The following is a 19805-nucleotide window of genomic DNA, read 5'->3' on the forward strand; positions in this document are numbered from 1 at the left end:
TAAACTCATAAATTTACAAATTAAACTTTTATCACTTTTAAAAATCAGGTATGTAAAAAAGATTTTAAGAGAATGAAAAGACATGACACAGACTGGAAGGAAAAATTAGCAAAACATGTTTAATGATGAACTTTTACCAATAAAGCATAAATAGGTAGTGTTGTAAATTAGTATAGCCATTATGGAAAACAGTGTGAAGTTTCTTCAAAAAACTGAAAATGCTGGCTGGGCATAGTGTAATCCCAGGGGCTCAGGAGGCTGAAGCAGGAGGATTCTGAGTTCAAAGCCAGCCTCAGCAAAGGGGAGGTGTTAAGCAACTCAGTGAGACACTGTATCTAAATAAAATATAAAACAGGGCTGGGGATGTGGCTTAGCGGTCAAGTGTTCCTCTGTTCAATCCCTGGTACCTCCCCCCCCCCATATACACACACATAAAAACTGAAAATGTAACTCACACCCAGTGTTATCCAAACAGGGTAGGAGAGAAAAAAGCTTCAGTTAGAGTCTTGGGTCTCCAGTCTGAAGATTATGGTTTCAGGTTTCTTAGATGGGGACTTCAGAGTCTGTATTTTCTATAGCACTGAACTAGTCCGGCCTTCTTCTGAGTTCCAATTCAACTAACATCCCTCCAATCCCACTCCCAGGAGTCTACCTAAAGTGTCACATTCACCCTGCTCATGGTTTCCACATTAAATAAATTATATATTTCAAAATATTTGGCCTGAAAAGGAAGCCTTTCATAATTTGGTCCCTCTTATGGGCTGAACTACATGTAGACAGCCTAAAAAAAAAGTCCAGATTGGCCTAGAACTCAGTATATGACTAGACCACACTTGAGCTACAGTGGATGGTGTGGACAAGTCTTAAAAGACTAGGTTGTATGATCGTGAACTTGGGGGAAAGTAAGATCCTAATAGACAAACAGACAAAAACAAAAGAAAATTGGAAACTCCAGGGGTAAAAATTGTATAAGAAAGTTATAGTCAAATATGAAATATATAGTATGACTAAAAGCAACTGACAGTTTCAAAAAGAGAATTCACTTTTTAATTTTCTCCTTTCAGTAGCCAAGGGTTCAAATATTAAACCTACAAACAAAGAAATATAAACCCAGAAAACACTGCTTGGCCTCACAATATTGGCTAACTACAATGTGAATACCGCTTAACAGCTTTCAATTTTGAGAGAACTTACGGACAGACCATGAAAGGTTTGTCTGTGTTCAGAGGACAGGATGAAGAGGTTAACAATTTTAACAGGGTAAGTAAGTGGAAACGTGTACGTGAAAGGTACTAATAAACAGCAGAAGAACTAAAAATTATGCAAAATCAAATGGATGGATAATGTGAGGTAAATCCTCATCTTTCATAATGGACAAAACTGTCAAAAGTTAAATCACCATCTTCCATACTGAAGAGGCAAAACTGTTAAGCTAATTTTTCAAAAAGGTTTACACACACACACACCAAAAAAAAAAAAAAAAAAAAAAAACAGCATAAACACATAATCTAGCATTACAAAGGCCATTAAAAACTAATAATACTGAGAAGAATATAAAATGCTAAGGCACTGTGGAAAACAGCACAGTGATCCCTCCCAAAACTGCTGGATCAGAGAACTGCCATATGATCCAGCAATTCCATTTCTAAATATATATTCAGAAGGACTGAAATGGAGACTTGCACAGATGTTTGTACACCCATGTTCAGAAAAGCATTAGTCACAAGAGCCAAAAGGTGGAAGCAACCCAAATGTCCATCAATAGATGAACAGATAAAGAAAATGTGATATAAGCAATATAAAAATATTCAACCTTAAAAATCAATGAAATTCTTATAGATGTTACAACATAGATGACTCTTAAAAACACTATGCTGCCAAATACAGTGGTGCACACCTGTAATCCCAGTGGCTAAGGCAGGAAAATTACAAGTTTGAGGTCAGCCTCAGCAACTTGGCAAGCCCGTCTCAAAATTTAAAAAATTAAATTAAATTTAAAAAAGAATCCGGTTGTATTTCAGTAGTTCAATCCCCAATATGAAAGAGAGAGAGAGTACAATTTTTTTTTCTGTGAAGAGAGAGAGAGCACGCATGCCATATGGTAAGCGGTATAAGCCAGACAAAAGGACAGATATTCTGTGACTACGTTTGTTGTTGTTGTTTTTTAATATTTACTTTTTTGTTGTAGTTGGATACAATATCTTTAATTAATTTATTTATTTTTATGTGGTGCTGAGGCTCGAACCCAGGGCTTCGCCCATGCTAGGCGAGCACTCTACCTCTGAGCCACAACTCCAGCCCCTGTGACTACTTTTATATGAGGTACCCAGAGTAGTCAAAACTAGGAAATAGACTAGTCGTTATCAGAGACTGGAAGACACGAGGAATCAGGAGTTGTAGTTTAATGGGTAGAGAATTTCAGTTAGGGAAATGAATGGATGGTGGTAAATGGCTTCACAACAATGTGAATGTACTTAATTCCAGTAAATAGTACACTTAAAATTTAATACTTAAAATGATAAATTTTATGATAGTATTCTGTTGCAAGAAAATAAAAAATAAATATGTAAATGTACACATTAACATAGAAAATGCTTTCAGTGCAGCAGGGGCTCCCTCATACATATCTCCTTCCACTCTGAACCTCTGGCCAGAGGAGCCATTAACCTGACTTCTATAGTTTAGTTTTACCTGATAAATGAACTACATCTATTTGTATTTGTATGTTTCTGACTTCTTTTCACTCAACATTAGGTCTATGAGATTCAAACACATTATATATTGTTAGTTTTACTCCTTTCAATTGCTAAGTAGAATTCTATTGTATAAACACATTACAATTTATGATCTATTTATGTTTTGGGACATTTATTTCCATTGTTTTCAGCTATTACAAATAAAGCTGCAGTGAATATTTATATATCTTTGTGTGGACATGTTTTCATTTCTCAAGGGCAAATACCTGGGAGTAGAATTCCTGGGTTACTGCATTCATGTATCTTACTATATTAACTTTAGTGAATATTGCCAAACAGTTCTCCAAAGCTGTAGTAATGGTTGACACGCCCAGTAAAACCTGGAGTTCAGCTGTCATCTACCCATAGAAGCTTTAGTTCAATAAGGGCAGGACAGCAGGATATTTATTTTGGTCTTTTTTTCTTTTTTAAGGTCGTGATTCTGATACATGGCCACATTGAGAACATCATCTTGAAAGATTACAATTATGCTTTTAATCATGAAAAAATAAGCTACTTTTACAGCTTGAAAACAAAACAGAGTGGGAAAGAGCCTGGTTTTAAGCCTTTTTTTGTGAGGACATTAACTTGTCTGACAAGGCCTTCCCACAGTTTTGGTTTTATTTTTCTTACCTTAGTTATTTGAACTGCATCATCCATCACCACTCATTGGAATTCCATAAATACCCTTTTTAAAGTTGTGCTACCTGCAACCAAATTGAAAAACAAACAAACAAAAACTTTAGAAATATAAAATGGCCTCTAAGCAACCTAGCAAGACCCTGTCTCCAAATAAAAATTTTAAAAAGGGCCCAGGATGTTGCTCAGTGGTTAAGTGCCTCTGGGTTCAATCCCTGGTATTGGCAGCAGGTGGGAAGGAGATATAAAATAGCCCTATTAGACACCATGGACTATTCCAGGGAAAGGTGTAAACTCTTACAAGATGTCCCACAAAAGTGTGCTTAAAATTCTAGAAGCCACAGAACAAAGCTCCATCTTGGTTCATATCACTGAAGAGTTCATGAGAATAGGCCTTTCCATGGGAATAGGATGGAACATCATTATCATTCCCTTTTCCCAAAACTTAGGACAATGTCATTACAGCATCATTTATGTACCATGTACCATTAGCTACTCCACCCCACCTCCCACCCCAACCCAGGAGGGGACTTCTGGCAATGTCTCAAGTTAGTTTTGATTGTCATAACTGAAGGCAGGGGGTTGTGCTCTGATATCTAGAGGTCTATGCTGCTAAACATCTTACAAATTACAGGACAGCCCTCTGTAACAATGAATTTTCTAGCCTCCAAATGTAAACAGGCTGAAAAACTCTGCACTGAATAAGGACCCACTTTCAGGTCTGAGCTCTGCAATTTATTTAGCTCAATGATCCAAGACATATCTATTATCCATATCCTTAGGTTTTTTATTTTCTTGAAGTTTGAATAACATGTTCTTTCCTAATTAATGAGACAGTAAAATAACCAATATTCTAATAAAACCCAATATTTGAGCATATGCAATGGGTCATAGCCCATACTAAGTGTTTTTATATGTTCTACCTCCTTTAATCCTCAAAACAGCCCTACAAGAAATAAATTATTATTACATCCAGTATTCAGTATTCAGATGAATAAGTTGATATACCAAGACTTGCCCAAGGTCACAAAGTGGCAAACGGAAGACAGGAAATTTGAATCCAATCAATCTGATTTCCAGAGCCCTCATTTATTCATTAACTTCTCCCATCATTTTGGATGCAGGATTGAGTTAAGACATCCTTCAATTCAAAGCCCACTAAACACCATATGAGACCACAGATCAGAAATGCAGATGTCATTTTCAGCTTTGAATTAGCCAAGATTAAGAAAACAAAATTCAAGGCTACTGAGGGCCTAATGCTATAGGTCATAATGCTCATATCCTGTACTAACACTGTATATAACCACCCTTTTCAACATGAAAGGTCTTAAGAATGATCTATTTTGTTTCTAAAACTGTTCTGATAAAATAATCCTAAATACCTTGTAAAAAGCCTTATATAAAGATCTCACCACTGTTATTTTTACTAATATGAAAAATTTAGCAACCTACAGAAGGTATATATATAAACCAAATACATGCTGAGATATTATAAACTTTTAAAATGCATGCACAATAACCACAGAATAATCCACATGCTAAAGAGAAAAGGACAGACACAAAATTTTATTTCATGGCAGACACAGATACAACAAACAAATCCCTCTTCAAGAAAGGACATGCTGTCCAGCTGCATGGATGTGGTTAGCTGACAGCTTCCTTCTGTTAGTTTCTGCCTCAGCTTTTAGCAGAGGTCACCCTGTCCTCAAGAATGTCCAATGACTGGGCAATGTGGTGGTACAAGCAACCATCCATTCCAGCCCAGTGGCCTTTCTCTATCAGGCAATCTGGGCAGGCAGAGACTTTGTAAGGTGTGAATTACAGTTTGATGTTTCTCTGCACCCAAACCTGCTTCCTTCCCTCCACCTCAGTGTGCTTTTCTAGGGAACTCTACTGGCACATAATTTTCTTTATTTTTTTTTGATTTAGGGTTTGAACCCCGTGGCACTTTACCACCGAGTTACATCCCCAGCCCTTTTTATTTTGAGACAGGGTCTTGTTAAATTGCTTAAGGACTCCTAATTTGCTGAGACTGGCTTCAAACTTGCACTCCTGCCTCAGCCTCCAGATTGCTGGAATTAGGCATGTGCCACCATGCCCAGCTTTAGCACATCAATTAATAATGTGTACGTGGAAGCTGGGGTTGTGGCTCAGTGGTAGAGTGCTCTCCTGGTATGCATGAGGTTCAATCCTCAGCACCACATAAAAATGAAATAAAGATATTGTATTCACCTAAAACTAATATATATACACACACACACACACATATATATATATATATTTTTTTTTTAGAAAAAAAGAACCTGCACATGGATGGAGAAACAAATACTGCCCCTGGGGAGAGAGGAACTCCCAATAAAAAAACAAAATATTACCAATTCAAGTTAGAATTCGGTACTAAGTTTTCCATAATGACCATCTTCTACTTACACATTAAAAAAAATGAAAGTAAGAGTTTAAACTAGATTTTTCACTACAGAAATGTTATAATGGCAAGCTAAATTGGTATACTTTGTATACAATGTCCACAAATTCACAGAAGAATGAATATAACCAATCTGCTGATGTTCTTCATAAAAAGCAAATGCCAGGTACTAATACAACTATGGGCTCCACAGACATTTCCTCATTTGTTTAATTAGAAGTTGTACTAGTTTAAATTAAAGGCTTTTAGAAAAGACCATGCAGCCCATTCAGTTAATGCTCCTGTTTTCAGAGATGAGACCAATGCCCCAGAGTGACTGACTGGGTCAGGAAAGAACAGTTGTCAGCTATGTTTCTCACTGCCTGGGTCCATTTCTCTTTTCAGATACACTGGTGGTCTATCCAAATGCAGAAAGAACATTAAGTATATAATTCCAAAGAGGCTATAATATTAAGATTATTCCAAAAATTAATTAAAATCTAGCTCCTTCATTCTATGAAAACTGAATGGTAGCATCAGTTATGTTCCTTGAATGCTGACTCCCTGAGCACGTAAAGTTGTATCAAACTAACAGACTTCGCTTTTGAACAAACTACACCCCTAATTCTTCTCCAGTCCAGCTATCACTTTCTCTTCCCTTCACTCTTTTCAATAGTTTACACTTAAGTGCCTTTCTACCTCCACCTCAAACTGCTGCAAAACAACCAAATGGAACTTCAAAATAAAACTTAAAATATAAATATAAATAAATAAATATATTATATATATCCTAAAATATAAAACTCCATAGATGAGTTAACCACTAGAGAAGACACAGCTGAAGAAAGAATTAATAAACTGGAAAATATGTCTAAAGAACTTATTAAAAATGCTACACAGAGAAAGAAATGTCTTGATCTAGAAAATAACTTAAGGCTAAAACATAAATACCTGAGTTCAAAATGCAAGGACACTTTGTGTTCTCTGACCCTAAATTTCAAATAATCTAAATAAACTCCTCTTAGCAAATTATGAATTATAAGATAGTTTGTTGAACTGAAAAAAAAGCCATTTATGAAAAATTTAAAGCAACATCATATTTAGTGGTGAAATATTAAATCCCACTCCTAAAATCAGAAAAAAGGTGAGAAAAAATTTTAGAAAGAGACATATAAAGCTAGAAAAAGAAGTATTAAAACTATCTTTACTAGAGAATATGATTTTGTACTCAGAAAAATGTTAAAAAATCTATAGCCTGGCAGGATGGCACATGTCTATAATCCCAACTACTCAGAAAGCTGAAGTAGAAGGACCACAAGCTCAAGGCCAGCCTAGGCAACTCAGTGAGAGCCTGCCTCTAAATAAAATAAAATAATGGCTGAAGATAATAGCTCAGTGGTCCAGTGCTTGTCTAACATGTACAAAGTCCTAGATTTAATATATTTTTTTCTTTTTATGCATAAGAAAAACTCTTCACAAGCTTGAGATAGTGTATTAATTTTATATGATTGCATAACAAATCACCTTAAGTGTAGAAGTCAGAATTCTAAGCCCAGCAGGGCTGTATTCTCTGCTTAGGGTCTCATAAGGATTAATTAAAGATGTCTGCCAGATTTCGTTCATATCACCATTTGGGAAACTCTTCTAAGTTCACATGATTGTGGTAGAATTCAGTTCCTTATAGTTGTAGGACAAAAGTCCCTATGTCTTTGCAACTTTTCAGCCAGGGGCCATTCTTACCATCTAGAGCCACCTGCAATCCTTGACAAGTGGTCTCTTAAAACTTCAAAGTCAGCAAAGAAAAATCTTCCTTTTGTCAAATTCTTCTTATGCTTCAAATTCTTTGACTTCTTCTAACTCTGACCTTTGAACCTATATTTAAAGGATTTATGTGATTAGGTCAGACCCCTCAACATAATCTTCTTTTCAATTAAATCAAAGTCAATTGTTTAGTAGATTATGTCAATGAAACTTCTTCTGTCAGGTAAAATTGCAGTAAAATTCTGTCATATTCACAGGTCCTACCAACACTTATAGAAATTATACAAGGGGCTGGCCTTGTGGTCACTTTAGCATTGTGCCTGACAAAGACAGACAAAAACTTTGAATTAAAAAACACATAATACCATCAATACATGCAATAATTTGAACTTCATCAAAATTACAAACTTCTGCCAAATGCAGAGGTGCACATGTGAGATCCTAGCTGACTCAGAAAGCTGAGGAAAAGGACCCCAGGTTCAAGGCCAGCCTGGGAAATTTAGTGAGATCCTGTTTCAAAAAAAAAAAAGAAAGAAAAGAAAAGAAAAAAGGACTGGGATAGAGCTCAGTGGTAGAGCACTTGCCTACCACATACAAGGCACTGAATTCAATCCCTAGTACCTAGGGGGGTAAAAAAAAAAAAAAAAGAACAACAGACCTTTTTCTCTTAGATACCATTAAAAAAAGAAGAAGAAAGGAACAAAGAAAAGGAGCTGGGGAAGTGGCCCAGTGGCACAGTGCTTGTCTAGCTTGTACAAAACCCTGGATTTAATCCTCAGCACAACAGCAACAACAAAAGGCTATACACAGGCTGGATTTGTAATTGTAATACATATATACGATTAATGTATTACATCCCTAATACATAAATAACCCTTAAGACTCAAGCAACAAAAACAACTTAACGGCCAGGAGTAGTGACACACACCAGCAATTTGGGAGACAGATCGCAAATTCAATGCCAGCAACTAAGTGAGGCCCTAAGTAACTCAGTGAGACCCTGTCTCAAAATAAAAAATAAAAATGGTAAGGGAGGGATAGAGCCAAAACCAAAACAAACAAACAAACAAAAACTCAACAAGAATGAGCAAACAAACAAAAACTCAACAAGAATGAGCAAATTGAAAGAGACACTCAAAAAAAGCAAACAAACAAATGCAGTGCGCAATAAACATCATTAAGAAAATGCAAATCAGGGATGGGGGTGTGGCTCAGTGGTAAAACCCTTGCCTAGCACATGCAAAGCCTTGGGTCTGCTCCCCAGTACTGGGCAAAAAAAAAAAAAAAAAAGGAAAAAAACCGAAAATTAAAACCAGAATGAGATAGCACTACACACTTTATAATAGCTAAAAACTAAAAGGCTGGCAATACCAAGTGTTGGTAAATATGTGGAAGAACTGGAACTCATGTGTGTATATGTTAATGGAGATGAATACAGGGTCCCAGCCCCAGGCATGTTAGGCAAGTGTTCTAATATCAAGCTACATTCACCTGGGAACACTTGCATGTTCCTGTTGAGAATGTAAATTACATATACACACATATCCAGGTCTGTTTCTGAACTTTCTGTTCTGTTCCAATTATTTATTTGTTTATTCTAAACAAATGTCAAATCTAACTTTCAAATATATTTTGCTATCTGGAGGATCCAGTGTTAAATATACTTCTCCCCTCTATTGCCTACGAACTATCCTTCTGTTTCAAAATTTCTCAAAATTTTCAACTGTTGGATGTATTCTTTTTTTCTGTACAAGGGACTGAAGCCAAGGGCACTTTACCACTGAGCCAAACTCCCCAGCCCCTTTTTACAGTTTATTTAGAGACAGGGGCTCACTAAGTTGCTGAAGCTGGCTTTGAACTCATGATCCTCCTTCCTCCACCACAACCCAATGCGCTGGGATTACAGGCATGTACAACCATGCCCAGCTGGATATATTCTTCTAAAGGAACTGTTCAGGCAATTTGTCAAGTTCTCAAAAACGTTCACCCCCCACCCAGGGCTTACAAATTAATGTGCATTAAATCTACAGAATGATTTGGAGAGAATTAACATCTATACAATACCTTTATAATATTTGTATTTTTAAAAATCTCTTATTAAAACTTTAGAATTTTCTTCATATATCTTACATATTTTTTATTAATTTGTGTTCTCTTCTATCTCTATTAAGTTTTTTTTTTTTTTTAATTTTTCTACTAGTGTAGCACTTAACAGAATGAATTAAGTTTTATAACAACAGGTCATCCTCTCTTCTTTGCTCTCCTTTATTCACACCTTCCAAAATAGGAAGTTTTTTTAGGGAAAAGAATGTATTTTATTCCCCTTTGTGATTTGAATACCTAGCATGTGCTAATCAATCAATCCTTACCAAATTGAAAAATTCCTTGCTAAGATATGGAAACCTAATACTGAATCTTTAAAGGGGAAACAGGATAAAAGAGAGCTTATTATTTGGTGTACAGAGTAATTCCACTTCTCATTTGTGAATGGCAGTCAACACTTGCTGAGTGCTCCCTATAAATTAGGTGTGTTTTTACATAATGCAGCTTGTACTCTGTACCACAATCCAATGCTAATATTATATCCTATTTTATAGATGAGGAAACTGGCACAGAGATGTTAAGTAACTTGCCCAAGGTTACATTCTAAACAAGTAACAGAGATGAGATTTGAACCTACGCATTCCAGCTTTAGAATCCACAAAATAATTTTATATTCCATTTCATTAGTGGATCGGCTTTAACCAACCAGTTAAAAATCTTCATTGTGTTCAATAAAAGCTCAGCACATCTATAACATGTGGCATTTAAAAAAAATAATATCCTCAAATTATAATTAGGAGTGTTTTTAAATATTAAAAAGGACTAAATATTTGTTGTTCTAATATAGATCTTCCTATTTAGACAAACAACTTTAGTTAAATCATTAAAGTCTTACCTAGCAACCTATTAACACCTGACTCATTTATATCAATTCAACAACATTCCCAACCCCCCTCTAGTATGATTTGGAATCATTTGGCAGCAACCTTCCCAAAATGTATTATTAAAGAATCTCATGCTTTTAAAAAAAGGATCAGACCATGGCTGGCAGATGCCAAGAATGAGTTTACTGCCTTGTTTCCATGACTGCATCAATCTGAGACCAGCTAAGAGAGAAGGCGTATCCTTGGAAACGAATTCATTGCTTCCCTCAACTAAGAAAGGGAGTAGAAAATAAAGAAACTTCAGAATAATTTAACTTGTATTTAATGTGCCCATTGCTTATGATAATCATGGGCAAAAGTCCTGTCCCAATCAAAGTTGTGACAAAATTGTGCTTAGTGGAAAATCTCAAATTGACTATCCTATGACTGAGAGTATCCTATGATTCATATGCACTATTTTGGTTTCTTTAAATGAATCACAATAGAAGCTGTACTAATAAGACTTTAATGAATAATGTCTAATTGGGGTAAACATTTAGTATCCCTCAATATCTTTGCTGTTCAACTGCATGCTAACAAACACCTGAATTTTTCATGTACATCCTTATTTGCTCTAAAGGGCCCTTTATTGCAGGTATTGTATACTCTGAAATTTCAAAACAAAAGAGTTTTCCAAATACAATAAGTTACCATTCATTTTAATTACTTTTCTTTTTTTTTAAAGAGAGATTGAGAGAGAGAGAGAGAGAGAGAGAGAGAGAGAGTGAGAGAGAGAGAGAGAGAGAGAGAGAGAGAGAGAGAGAAAATTTTTTAATATTTATTTTTTAGTTTTCGGAGGACACAACATCTTTTGTTTATATGTGGTACTGAGGATTGAACCCGGGCCACACGCATGCCAGGCAAGCCCGCTACCGCTTGAGCCACATCCCTAGCCCTTAATTACATTTCTAAGGCAAGAACTTACAATGAAGTGCAAATTAATTTTAATGAAATGAAGTATAACCTCTCAGGTTTTCTTAAACCAGGACTCATTCCACCCCTCCTTCCCTTCTCTGGAGATATAAATATACTTCCTGCCATCAATAGCAATGGCTGAAGCAACCCTTCTTTTCAAAAGAACTAAAAATACATTATTGTACATATCCTCCCTTCTGCTACCCACCCACCATTCCAAGAGGAACTGACACAGGGAAATGCAGAGCTATGTAAAGTTCAGCTGAGAACAGTGCAAAGACAGTAATTTTCCTTAAAAAAAAAAAAAAAAAAAAAAAGTTAGCTAATTGAACAGTGTTTAAGTAGTGTTTAAGGATGTATTAATCAGCTACCATAGGGTAAGAGTAAATTTTTAAAATTTTGGAGAAACTTCCTGATCACAAGCTATATTTTACATTTTACTAATATTGGGGACTGGTGCTATTTAATTAAAGCATGGTAATGGAAATTTCTGCATATTGGAACCATGTGAAGTGAAGACTGAATTTAAAAAAACAGCTCATGGAACTTCAGTAGTGTTCAACCAATACATTCAGTGGGATTGAGGACAAGGGGAGGGCTCTTATAGTCAGGAGACAGTTACCTACAGAGGGACAAAGTAAAAAGGATGAAAGCTAGATTTTTCAATGTCAGAAAAGGAGGTAACAAAAACAGAAAAAGACTTTTTTAAAAATCCTACAGTGTTGGAAAAATCATTGCTTTCAATATTTATAGGGATATGGATAGACGAATGTTTTACAGGTGTTAAAACAAGTCTTCTGAATAAAATATTAACATTTAAAATGTTTATAGGCAGATAAAGATATTTGTAAATGTTTATATACACATGAATGTACAGACATGCATATATACCTATAATAATACTCTTGATAGTCTGTAATTGATGATTTGGCATATTGAAAGCATGGATTAAAATAACAGCCAATGTTGGTGATGTTCAACCATTCCTATGTTTTGGAGGGTATGCTAAAATCTTATTACAAAGCCCCAACCATAGACCCCAATATCTGTGTTTGGTTTTTGCCTAATAAGGGATACATGTCACCACCTAACAATGTCCCATCACTATAGTAAAAAAAGGTTCTCACTCATATGTCTTCCTCTAGCTCCTCCTCCATTCTGAAAACTCCCTGTGATCCTGTACACATGGTATGCCTCCTGTTTCTAGGAAATTGTGAGGAATATACTTTCAATGGTACTGACTTCTCTGTGTTATCACTCAGTCACACCTATACATTAAATCCAAGGTACATTTTAAAACAATATCCTAGGAGCTGGGTTGTGGCTCAGTGGTGAAGCACTCACCTAGCATGTGTGAGGCACTGGGTTCAATCCTCAGCACCACATAAAAATGTATAAATAAAAAATAAAGATATTGTGTCCATCTACAACTAAAAACATATTAAAAAAAAATATCCTACTTCTGTCCTCAGCAGAAGAGCAATGACACACCAGTAGCAAGGAACATACCTAGTAATCAGATCTTATTTTCTAAATGCATTCTCTAACAGAAGAATCAAAAGCTCTTTGATAAAATGGTTGATTCCAGGACTGAAACAAGCTAATGTGTAAGTATAAAAAAATCTTATTGTGCCAAAAAGTATGGTGAAAGAAAGTGGTCAAATAATGATGAGGACATGAAAAAAGGACACAGGAGCCAGTTTGAAAGAGTTCCCATTGGCCAAATCTGGAACAATTTGAAACATTAAAATAAGTGAAAAGTGAACAAAATAAGAATTCATGAGCCAATGCTGGCATTTTTTTAAAGATTTAAAACAACAAGAAGAGAAAGCAGAAAGCTTTTCCTTGTAATGAAATGTCAAACAATGAATGCAAAAGGAATGATGAAATTTTTAAAAATTCACCATCTGGCAACAAGCACAGTAATAAATGATTCAGAGACAAATCATCAATGGATATGAAAACTTGTTGGTGGAAATTTGAAGACAACAGGGCTATTTACATAGTTTTAAAGTATCATCCCCACAAAATGCAAAATGTAGAGTGTTTACTTATTAATTAGTAAGCATAAAATACTTTATAGATACCTGTCAGACATCTTAACCAAGATAAAATTGAACTTAACCTGTAATGGGATAAACTGATGTGCCTCCTGATACAATACAGGGAGAACACAACATTAGGTTTGCAATATTCTAGCCAAAAATGCATAATCTAAATTTACTCATGAGGAAACATCAGACTAATTCAAATTGGGGAATATTGTGCAAAGTATTTGGCTTACTCTTCAAAAATGTCAAGATCATTGAAGAGATAGATTGAAAAAACACTCCAGATTGAAGTATACTGAAGAGACAAGATATAACTAAATGCAAGGCATAACCTTGAATAGTTCCTGAATCAGAAATAAAAGAAGTAAGTAGCTACCAGGTGTAGTGCTGCATGCCTGTAATCCCAGCAACTCTGGAGGCTGAGGCAGGAGAATCACAAGTTCAAGGCCAGCCTCAGCAATTTAATGAGGCCCCTAAGCAACTTAGGGAGACCTTGTCTAAAAATAAAAAGGAGTAGGGATGGGGGCTGGGGTTGTGGCTCAGTGGTAGAGCACTCGCCTAGCACATGCAAGGCGCTAGGTTAGATCCTCAGCACCACATAAAAATAAATAAAATAAAGGTATTATGTCCAAATAAATAAATAAATAAGGAGTAGGGATGTGGCTCAGCAGTTAAATGCCCCCGGGTTCAATCCTTTGTACCAAAAAAAAAAAAAAAAAGTAGCGAAGAGGTTTTCTCTGTTTTCTTAGGGGTTTGAGGGTGGGTGTTTTTGCTACAAAGGATATAAATGAGAAATTAGTGAGATGACTGGGGCCTGTGAATTAAATGCATTTTATCAATATTCATTTCCTGATCTTAAGGAGGGGGCAATGGTATGGATATGTAAGAGAGTACCCTTGTCTTTAAATAAATGGAGCATTATGTCTACAACTTATTTGTCGAATGATTCAGAATTGTCTTATAAATGAATAAATAAGAGAAGGTAATCGGTAAAATCTTAACAACTGTGGAATCTGGGTAAAGGGTGTAGTAAGCCAAGTAGCAGATAAAAATTAACAATTTTAAAGATCTAAATGTGCATAGGTCATATACTTTTAACCACAATGCTAATAATCTTGCCCATTACAAAACAGTAACTAGGAAAAAAAAACATATTTGAAAGTTAAAAAGACATATACATATCCATGGATTAAAACAGAAAATCACAATGAAAATTAGAAAATAGTCTGAAATATTGTTGGGGGAAAAAAAAACAACTAACCAAGACATCAATAATCTGACTCCATTAATAAGTAACATATACCATGACCAAATTGTGTTCAAGTTTAAAAACTGATTAATGAAAGGTAGTTGCCAGGGGTTAGGCCAGGGAGAAATAAGAAGTTAAGGTTTAATGGATACAGAGTTTCAGTTTGGGTGATGATGAAGTTCTGGAAATGGATGATGCTAATGTGAACATACAATGAAATGTACACTAAAAAATTAGTAAAAGGATAAATTTTATGTTTATTTCACTACAATAAAAAAGTAATGATTTTTTAAAGAAAACACCATTTTCTCATAAAAAATATTGATTGATGGTATTGCCAATTTAAAGAAAAACCATAACTACCACTAACTAAAGAAAAAAACATGGGATATAATTCAACATTTAATCAAAAAATTCTCACAGAAAGGAATGGAAGGCAACTTCCTTAATCTGATAAATGGTATCTACAATCAAACTTTCCCTAAGAATCACAGGGATGGATTCAACATAATCCTGCCAGATGGATTATATTACTTGAAATATAAACCCTTACATCCTTCTTTTAAAACTCATCAGAATTATTGGGAATGTAAAAGAAAAAGAAATTATATATCAAAATGCATTCTACTGTCATGTATGACTAAAAAAAAATAAAAAATTTAAAAAAAAGAAAAAGAAATTATCCTCTCAGTTGATATATTTTGTTTTGATACCCAAAAATAATTGTTGAAAGTTGAAGTTAATATCTAACAGTTTTCCTTAGTACTTTAAAACTCTTGTTTGCTACAGTTTTCTTTTTCAAAAGAATTGTCCTGTTGGACTTACCAGGAAATGACACTATTTGAAATTCAGCAAATCACAGGCATCTTTCATTAGCCATAAAAGTAAGTAAGTGGGTTCTTGAACTCTGATGTTTTTTCAGATTAAACTCTCTAGCATCATGCTCTATCGGTCGAAGAGAAGGATAGAGGCCTGGGTTAGTCAGTCATTTGTGGGTTGAAGCAGTCAGACTCCCCACACTCCCTTGGTTGTTTTTTTTTTTTTTTTTTTTTTTTTTGGTACTAGAGATTGAACCCAGAGGTGCTTTACCACTGAGCCATATCCCAGCCCTTTTTATTTTTTATTTTGAGATAGGGTCTCACTGAGTTGCTTAAGGCATTGCTAAATTGCTGAATCTGACCTCCAACTTGCAATCCTCCTCAGCTTCCCGAGTCACTGGGATTACAGGCATGAGTCACCACACCCAGTATTCAGGATCCTTTTTGATAACCATCTAGTCCTGCCTACAGTTGCTTTATGTAGAGATGAAATGGCCACCTATTCGAGGGTATGTTGTCTTTTGACTACTCTAATTTCCAAAGTAAGTTAAAATTGTCCTTAATCGGCAATTTTTAAAATAATTTCAAAGTTTCTTTTTCTAACTCTCAACAAAATTCAGTTATGAGAAATGATGTACACGTAGAAAACTGCCTTTCATTTGGTGCTATTCTTATTTCCCCATCCTCCTCCTCTTCATCAACAATCTATGTATTCTTCTGTAATCACAAGTTGTATGTTCATATAGTCATCTACAGATACCAGGTGGCCCTTGTACTCCATTCCCCACTCAGGTTTCACCATCACTGGTGTTCCTGTTAATCCATTGAGGAAAGGTTTGGGATTGGGGGAAATCTGCTTAGAAGATCTACAACCAGATCACTACAGCAGGGTTTTTCAAATGAGAAAGATGTAAAACCCTTTTAAAATTCTTATACACCCCCCAATACTAAAGAAAATATTTTTATAAGAAACATACGTAAACATAAAATTATCCTGTCATATAGCTACAGAACCTGTCAGTTTTTGTGCTGACTGAATTCATTCTTTTATCAGAAATCTATTCTTGCTGCATTTCTCCTGATGCTTAGCAGTTTGGGCCTGCAGTAGTAGCTGTTCCAGTCACAAGACACAGATCTCACTCAGGAGGTTATTGGTAAGTAGCCTGCAGCATTCACTGGTATTCGCAATTAGTTTATCCCTCAATTCCAAACCTTTCCTCAACGGATTAACAGGAACACCAGTGATGGTGAAACCTGAGCGGGGAATGGAGTACAAGGGCCACCTGGTATCTGTACATGACTATATAAATATGCAACTGGCTATTACAGAAGAATACATAGATTGTTGAAGAAGAGCAAGATGGGGAAATAACAGAATAGCACCTTTTTGTGGAGGAATTTTATATATACATTTCTAGACGATAAAGATTTGTTTTTGTTTTTCAGCTTATGAACTATTCATAGACATTTACATGCAGAGTTCAAATTTGAAACAACTGAAAGATGAGTAACAGAACTAATGCTTTAAAAGACACCCAACTTTCATTTAAATTGGTTTTCTTCTGTAAGCCCAATGTTTTTTTTTTTCCTATAAAGGATAATTAATTATATGCTTTGGAAATTTTTATGAAGGTGAATTTCAGCCCTTTTCTTGTTATTATATATTAACTGAGACCTTTTTTAAAGCAACTGATTCTTTTTTTTAAAGTTTTTGAGCCACTTTCAACATGTATAAAGTTAAACATTTTCTCAATTATTTTTTATTTATTTATTTAGGTACTGGGGATTGAACCAGGGTCACTTTACCACTGAGCTATATTCCCAGTCCTTTTCATTTTTTATTTTAAGACAGGGTCTCACTAAGTTGAATAGAGCCTTGAAAAATTGCTAAAGCTGGCCTTGAACTTGAAATCCTCCTGCCTCGGCCTCCCAAGTAGCAGCAACATTTTCTCAATATTAATATCTCTTATTATTTTAGTAAAATAATAGTATATAGTAAAATATATTTTATTAGAAAACAGTATATTAGTAAAATAATGTTAACTCTATATATCAACATAAGCTAAATAATATACATATTATAGCAAAAAATGAAACATCTGAGTTCAATCCCCAGTATGGGGATGGGGTAAAGGTGGGGTAGTCAACATCCCATCTCTTAATACTGTTATATAGGGCATTAAGTTTCCAGCACATCCATTTTAGGGGACAGTTCAACTACAGTAGAACTAAAACATACATATAAATTAATATAAAAATATGAAATTAATAAAACTCAATTTAACGATAATAGACTTAATGTTAAAAGTAAATCATCTCTTACAATAAGGACAGTAATTACTACCCTAACAGTTTTTTGTTTTTGCTTGGTATGCCTTAATGTTGCTACTTTCCCATTTCAAACAACTGCAAAACCTTTATTCACACAGTATGCCCAGCACTACTTAACAAACAAAGTTGGTAGAGCATGTGCTCACAAGCACTGGGTTCAATCTCTAGCACCAAAGGGGGAAAAAAGGGAAAGTGAGAGAAATATATAATCATATAACAAATGATCCTAAACAGACAAGCAAACATGAACACTGAAATTTATGGCAATAATCAGTAGTTATAAAGTGGGCAGCCATTTATATGCTTGTATATCAGACTATAAGAATTTAAAAAGGGTCCACTCAGAGAAACTTCCCTCCAAAACATAACAAAGGACCTCCATTTGACTGTAGAGTTATTGAAAATATCTTCCACAATAGCTCATAACACCTCTTTTAAGATAAAAATGGGGGCTGAGGTTGCTCAGTGGTAAAGAGTTCACCTAGCATGTGTGAGGCACTGGGTTCAATTCTCAGCACAACTTTAAAAAAAAAAAAAAAAAGGTCCATTGACAATTAAAAAAAAAAAAAGATAAAAATGCCTCAAATCTTAGTGCCAGAAAAAGCTGCTTTTCACAATTTTATCTTGTAAGTCAAGTGAATTTCTTGGCATCTCTTTCTTGGCTACTATAACTTGAGAATTCAATATACAGTCTTCTTTAAATAGCTGCATGGGGGACTGAGGATGTAGCTCTGTGGTAGAATGCCTGTGTTAGCATGCACAAAGCCATAGGTTCAATCCCCACCACCAAAATAAATAAATAGATGCATAGGATCTAATGAACTGTATTCTCTGTACTAACAGTTTTGGACTGGTTCCCACCAATACACCCTTACTTTCCCTTTACTCTAACTTTTTTTTTATGTATACATTTATATTCAGTTATGTGCCTCAATAACGTTTTGGTCAACAATGAACCACGTAAGAAATAGTGGTCCCTATATTATAAAGGAGTCAAAAAAATAACTATCATCTGGTGGCAAGTTGTAGCTAACATAATGTCACAGCACAACATACTACTCACATGTTTATGGTAATGCTAATATAAACAAACCTATTGTGCTGCCAGTCATACAAAAGTATAGCATATAAAATTATGTAGAGTATGTAACATTTGATAATGATAATAACTATTTACTGTACTTTTATTGTTATTTTAGAGTGTACGCCTTCTACTTGCAAAAAAATAAATAAATAAGCCAGGTGTGGTGTCACATACCTATAATTCCAGCAACTGGAGAGGCTGAGGCAGGAGAATCACAAGTTGGAAGCCAGCCTCAACAACTTAGCAAGGCTCTAAGCAACTCAAAATCAAACACAAATAAAAGGCCTGGGGATATGGTTCAGTAGTTAACTGTTCTTGGGAACCAAAAAAACAAAAAACAACAACAAAAAAAAAACCTGTAAAACCACCTCACACAGGGTCCTTCAGGATTTCCAGAAGAAGGCACTATTATCATAAGAGTTTACAGCTCCATGTTTGTTACTTCCCTGAAGACCTTCCAGTAGGATAACAGTGGAAGTAGAAGATACTAATATTGATGATTCTAACCCAATGTGAGCCTGGGCTAATAATATGTATGTGTTAGCTTTTAACAAAAAAGTAAAAAATAAAAATAAATTTAAGAATAGGCTATATCATCTACCCTCTGCTATATATGCAACAAGTAAATCTTGTGCCTCACTGTTGATACAAGATTATATTTAAATTGTCTTTATTGAATGGATAATCAAATACATGTTATAAAATTCAAAAAACACAAAGGAAAGTATAATAAATAAAAGATCTCTTCCCACCAGCCATCCAGGTCCCCTCCTACCAGACCTAGTAATTACTACCTATTTCTTCTTTATCTTTCTAGAATTCTTTAACACACATGCACGTGCAGGCGTG

The 19805-nt window shown here is 35.1% G+C and overlaps 1 protein-coding gene and 1 pseudogene across 4 annotated transcripts in view; one reads left to right on the forward strand and one right to left on the reverse strand.

Annotated features, from left to right (window-relative positions):
* Ptpra (protein tyrosine phosphatase receptor type A) overlaps positions 1-19805 on the reverse strand; it is a 122049-nt gene that overhangs the window by 80240 nt on the left and 22004 nt on the right. For 2 of the 4 annotated variants that reach the window (XM_027954461.2, XM_027954447.2), the window contains exon 2: positions 3369-3442. The exons of 1 other annotated variant lie outside the window; for it this stretch is intronic. In XM_027954461.2, coding sequence (XP_027810262.2) covers positions 3369-3395 — 27 coding nt within the window. In that variant the 5' untranslated portion in view covers positions 3396-3442. Of the gene's footprint in view, positions 1-3368; positions 3443-7521; positions 7654-19805 lie in introns of all 4 variants that reach the window. One more of the 4 variants, XM_071608802.1, reaches the window with a different exon arrangement.
* On the forward strand, positions 16028-16890 carry LOC139704637 (small nuclear ribonucleoprotein F pseudogene; annotated as a pseudogene).

Source organism: Marmota flaviventris, chromosome 2, assembly GCF_047511675.1.
Source record: "Marmota flaviventris isolate mMarFla1 chromosome 2, mMarFla1.hap1, whole genome shotgun sequence".
NCBI classification, from domain to species: domain Eukaryota; kingdom Metazoa; phylum Chordata; class Mammalia; order Rodentia; family Sciuridae; genus Marmota; species Marmota flaviventris.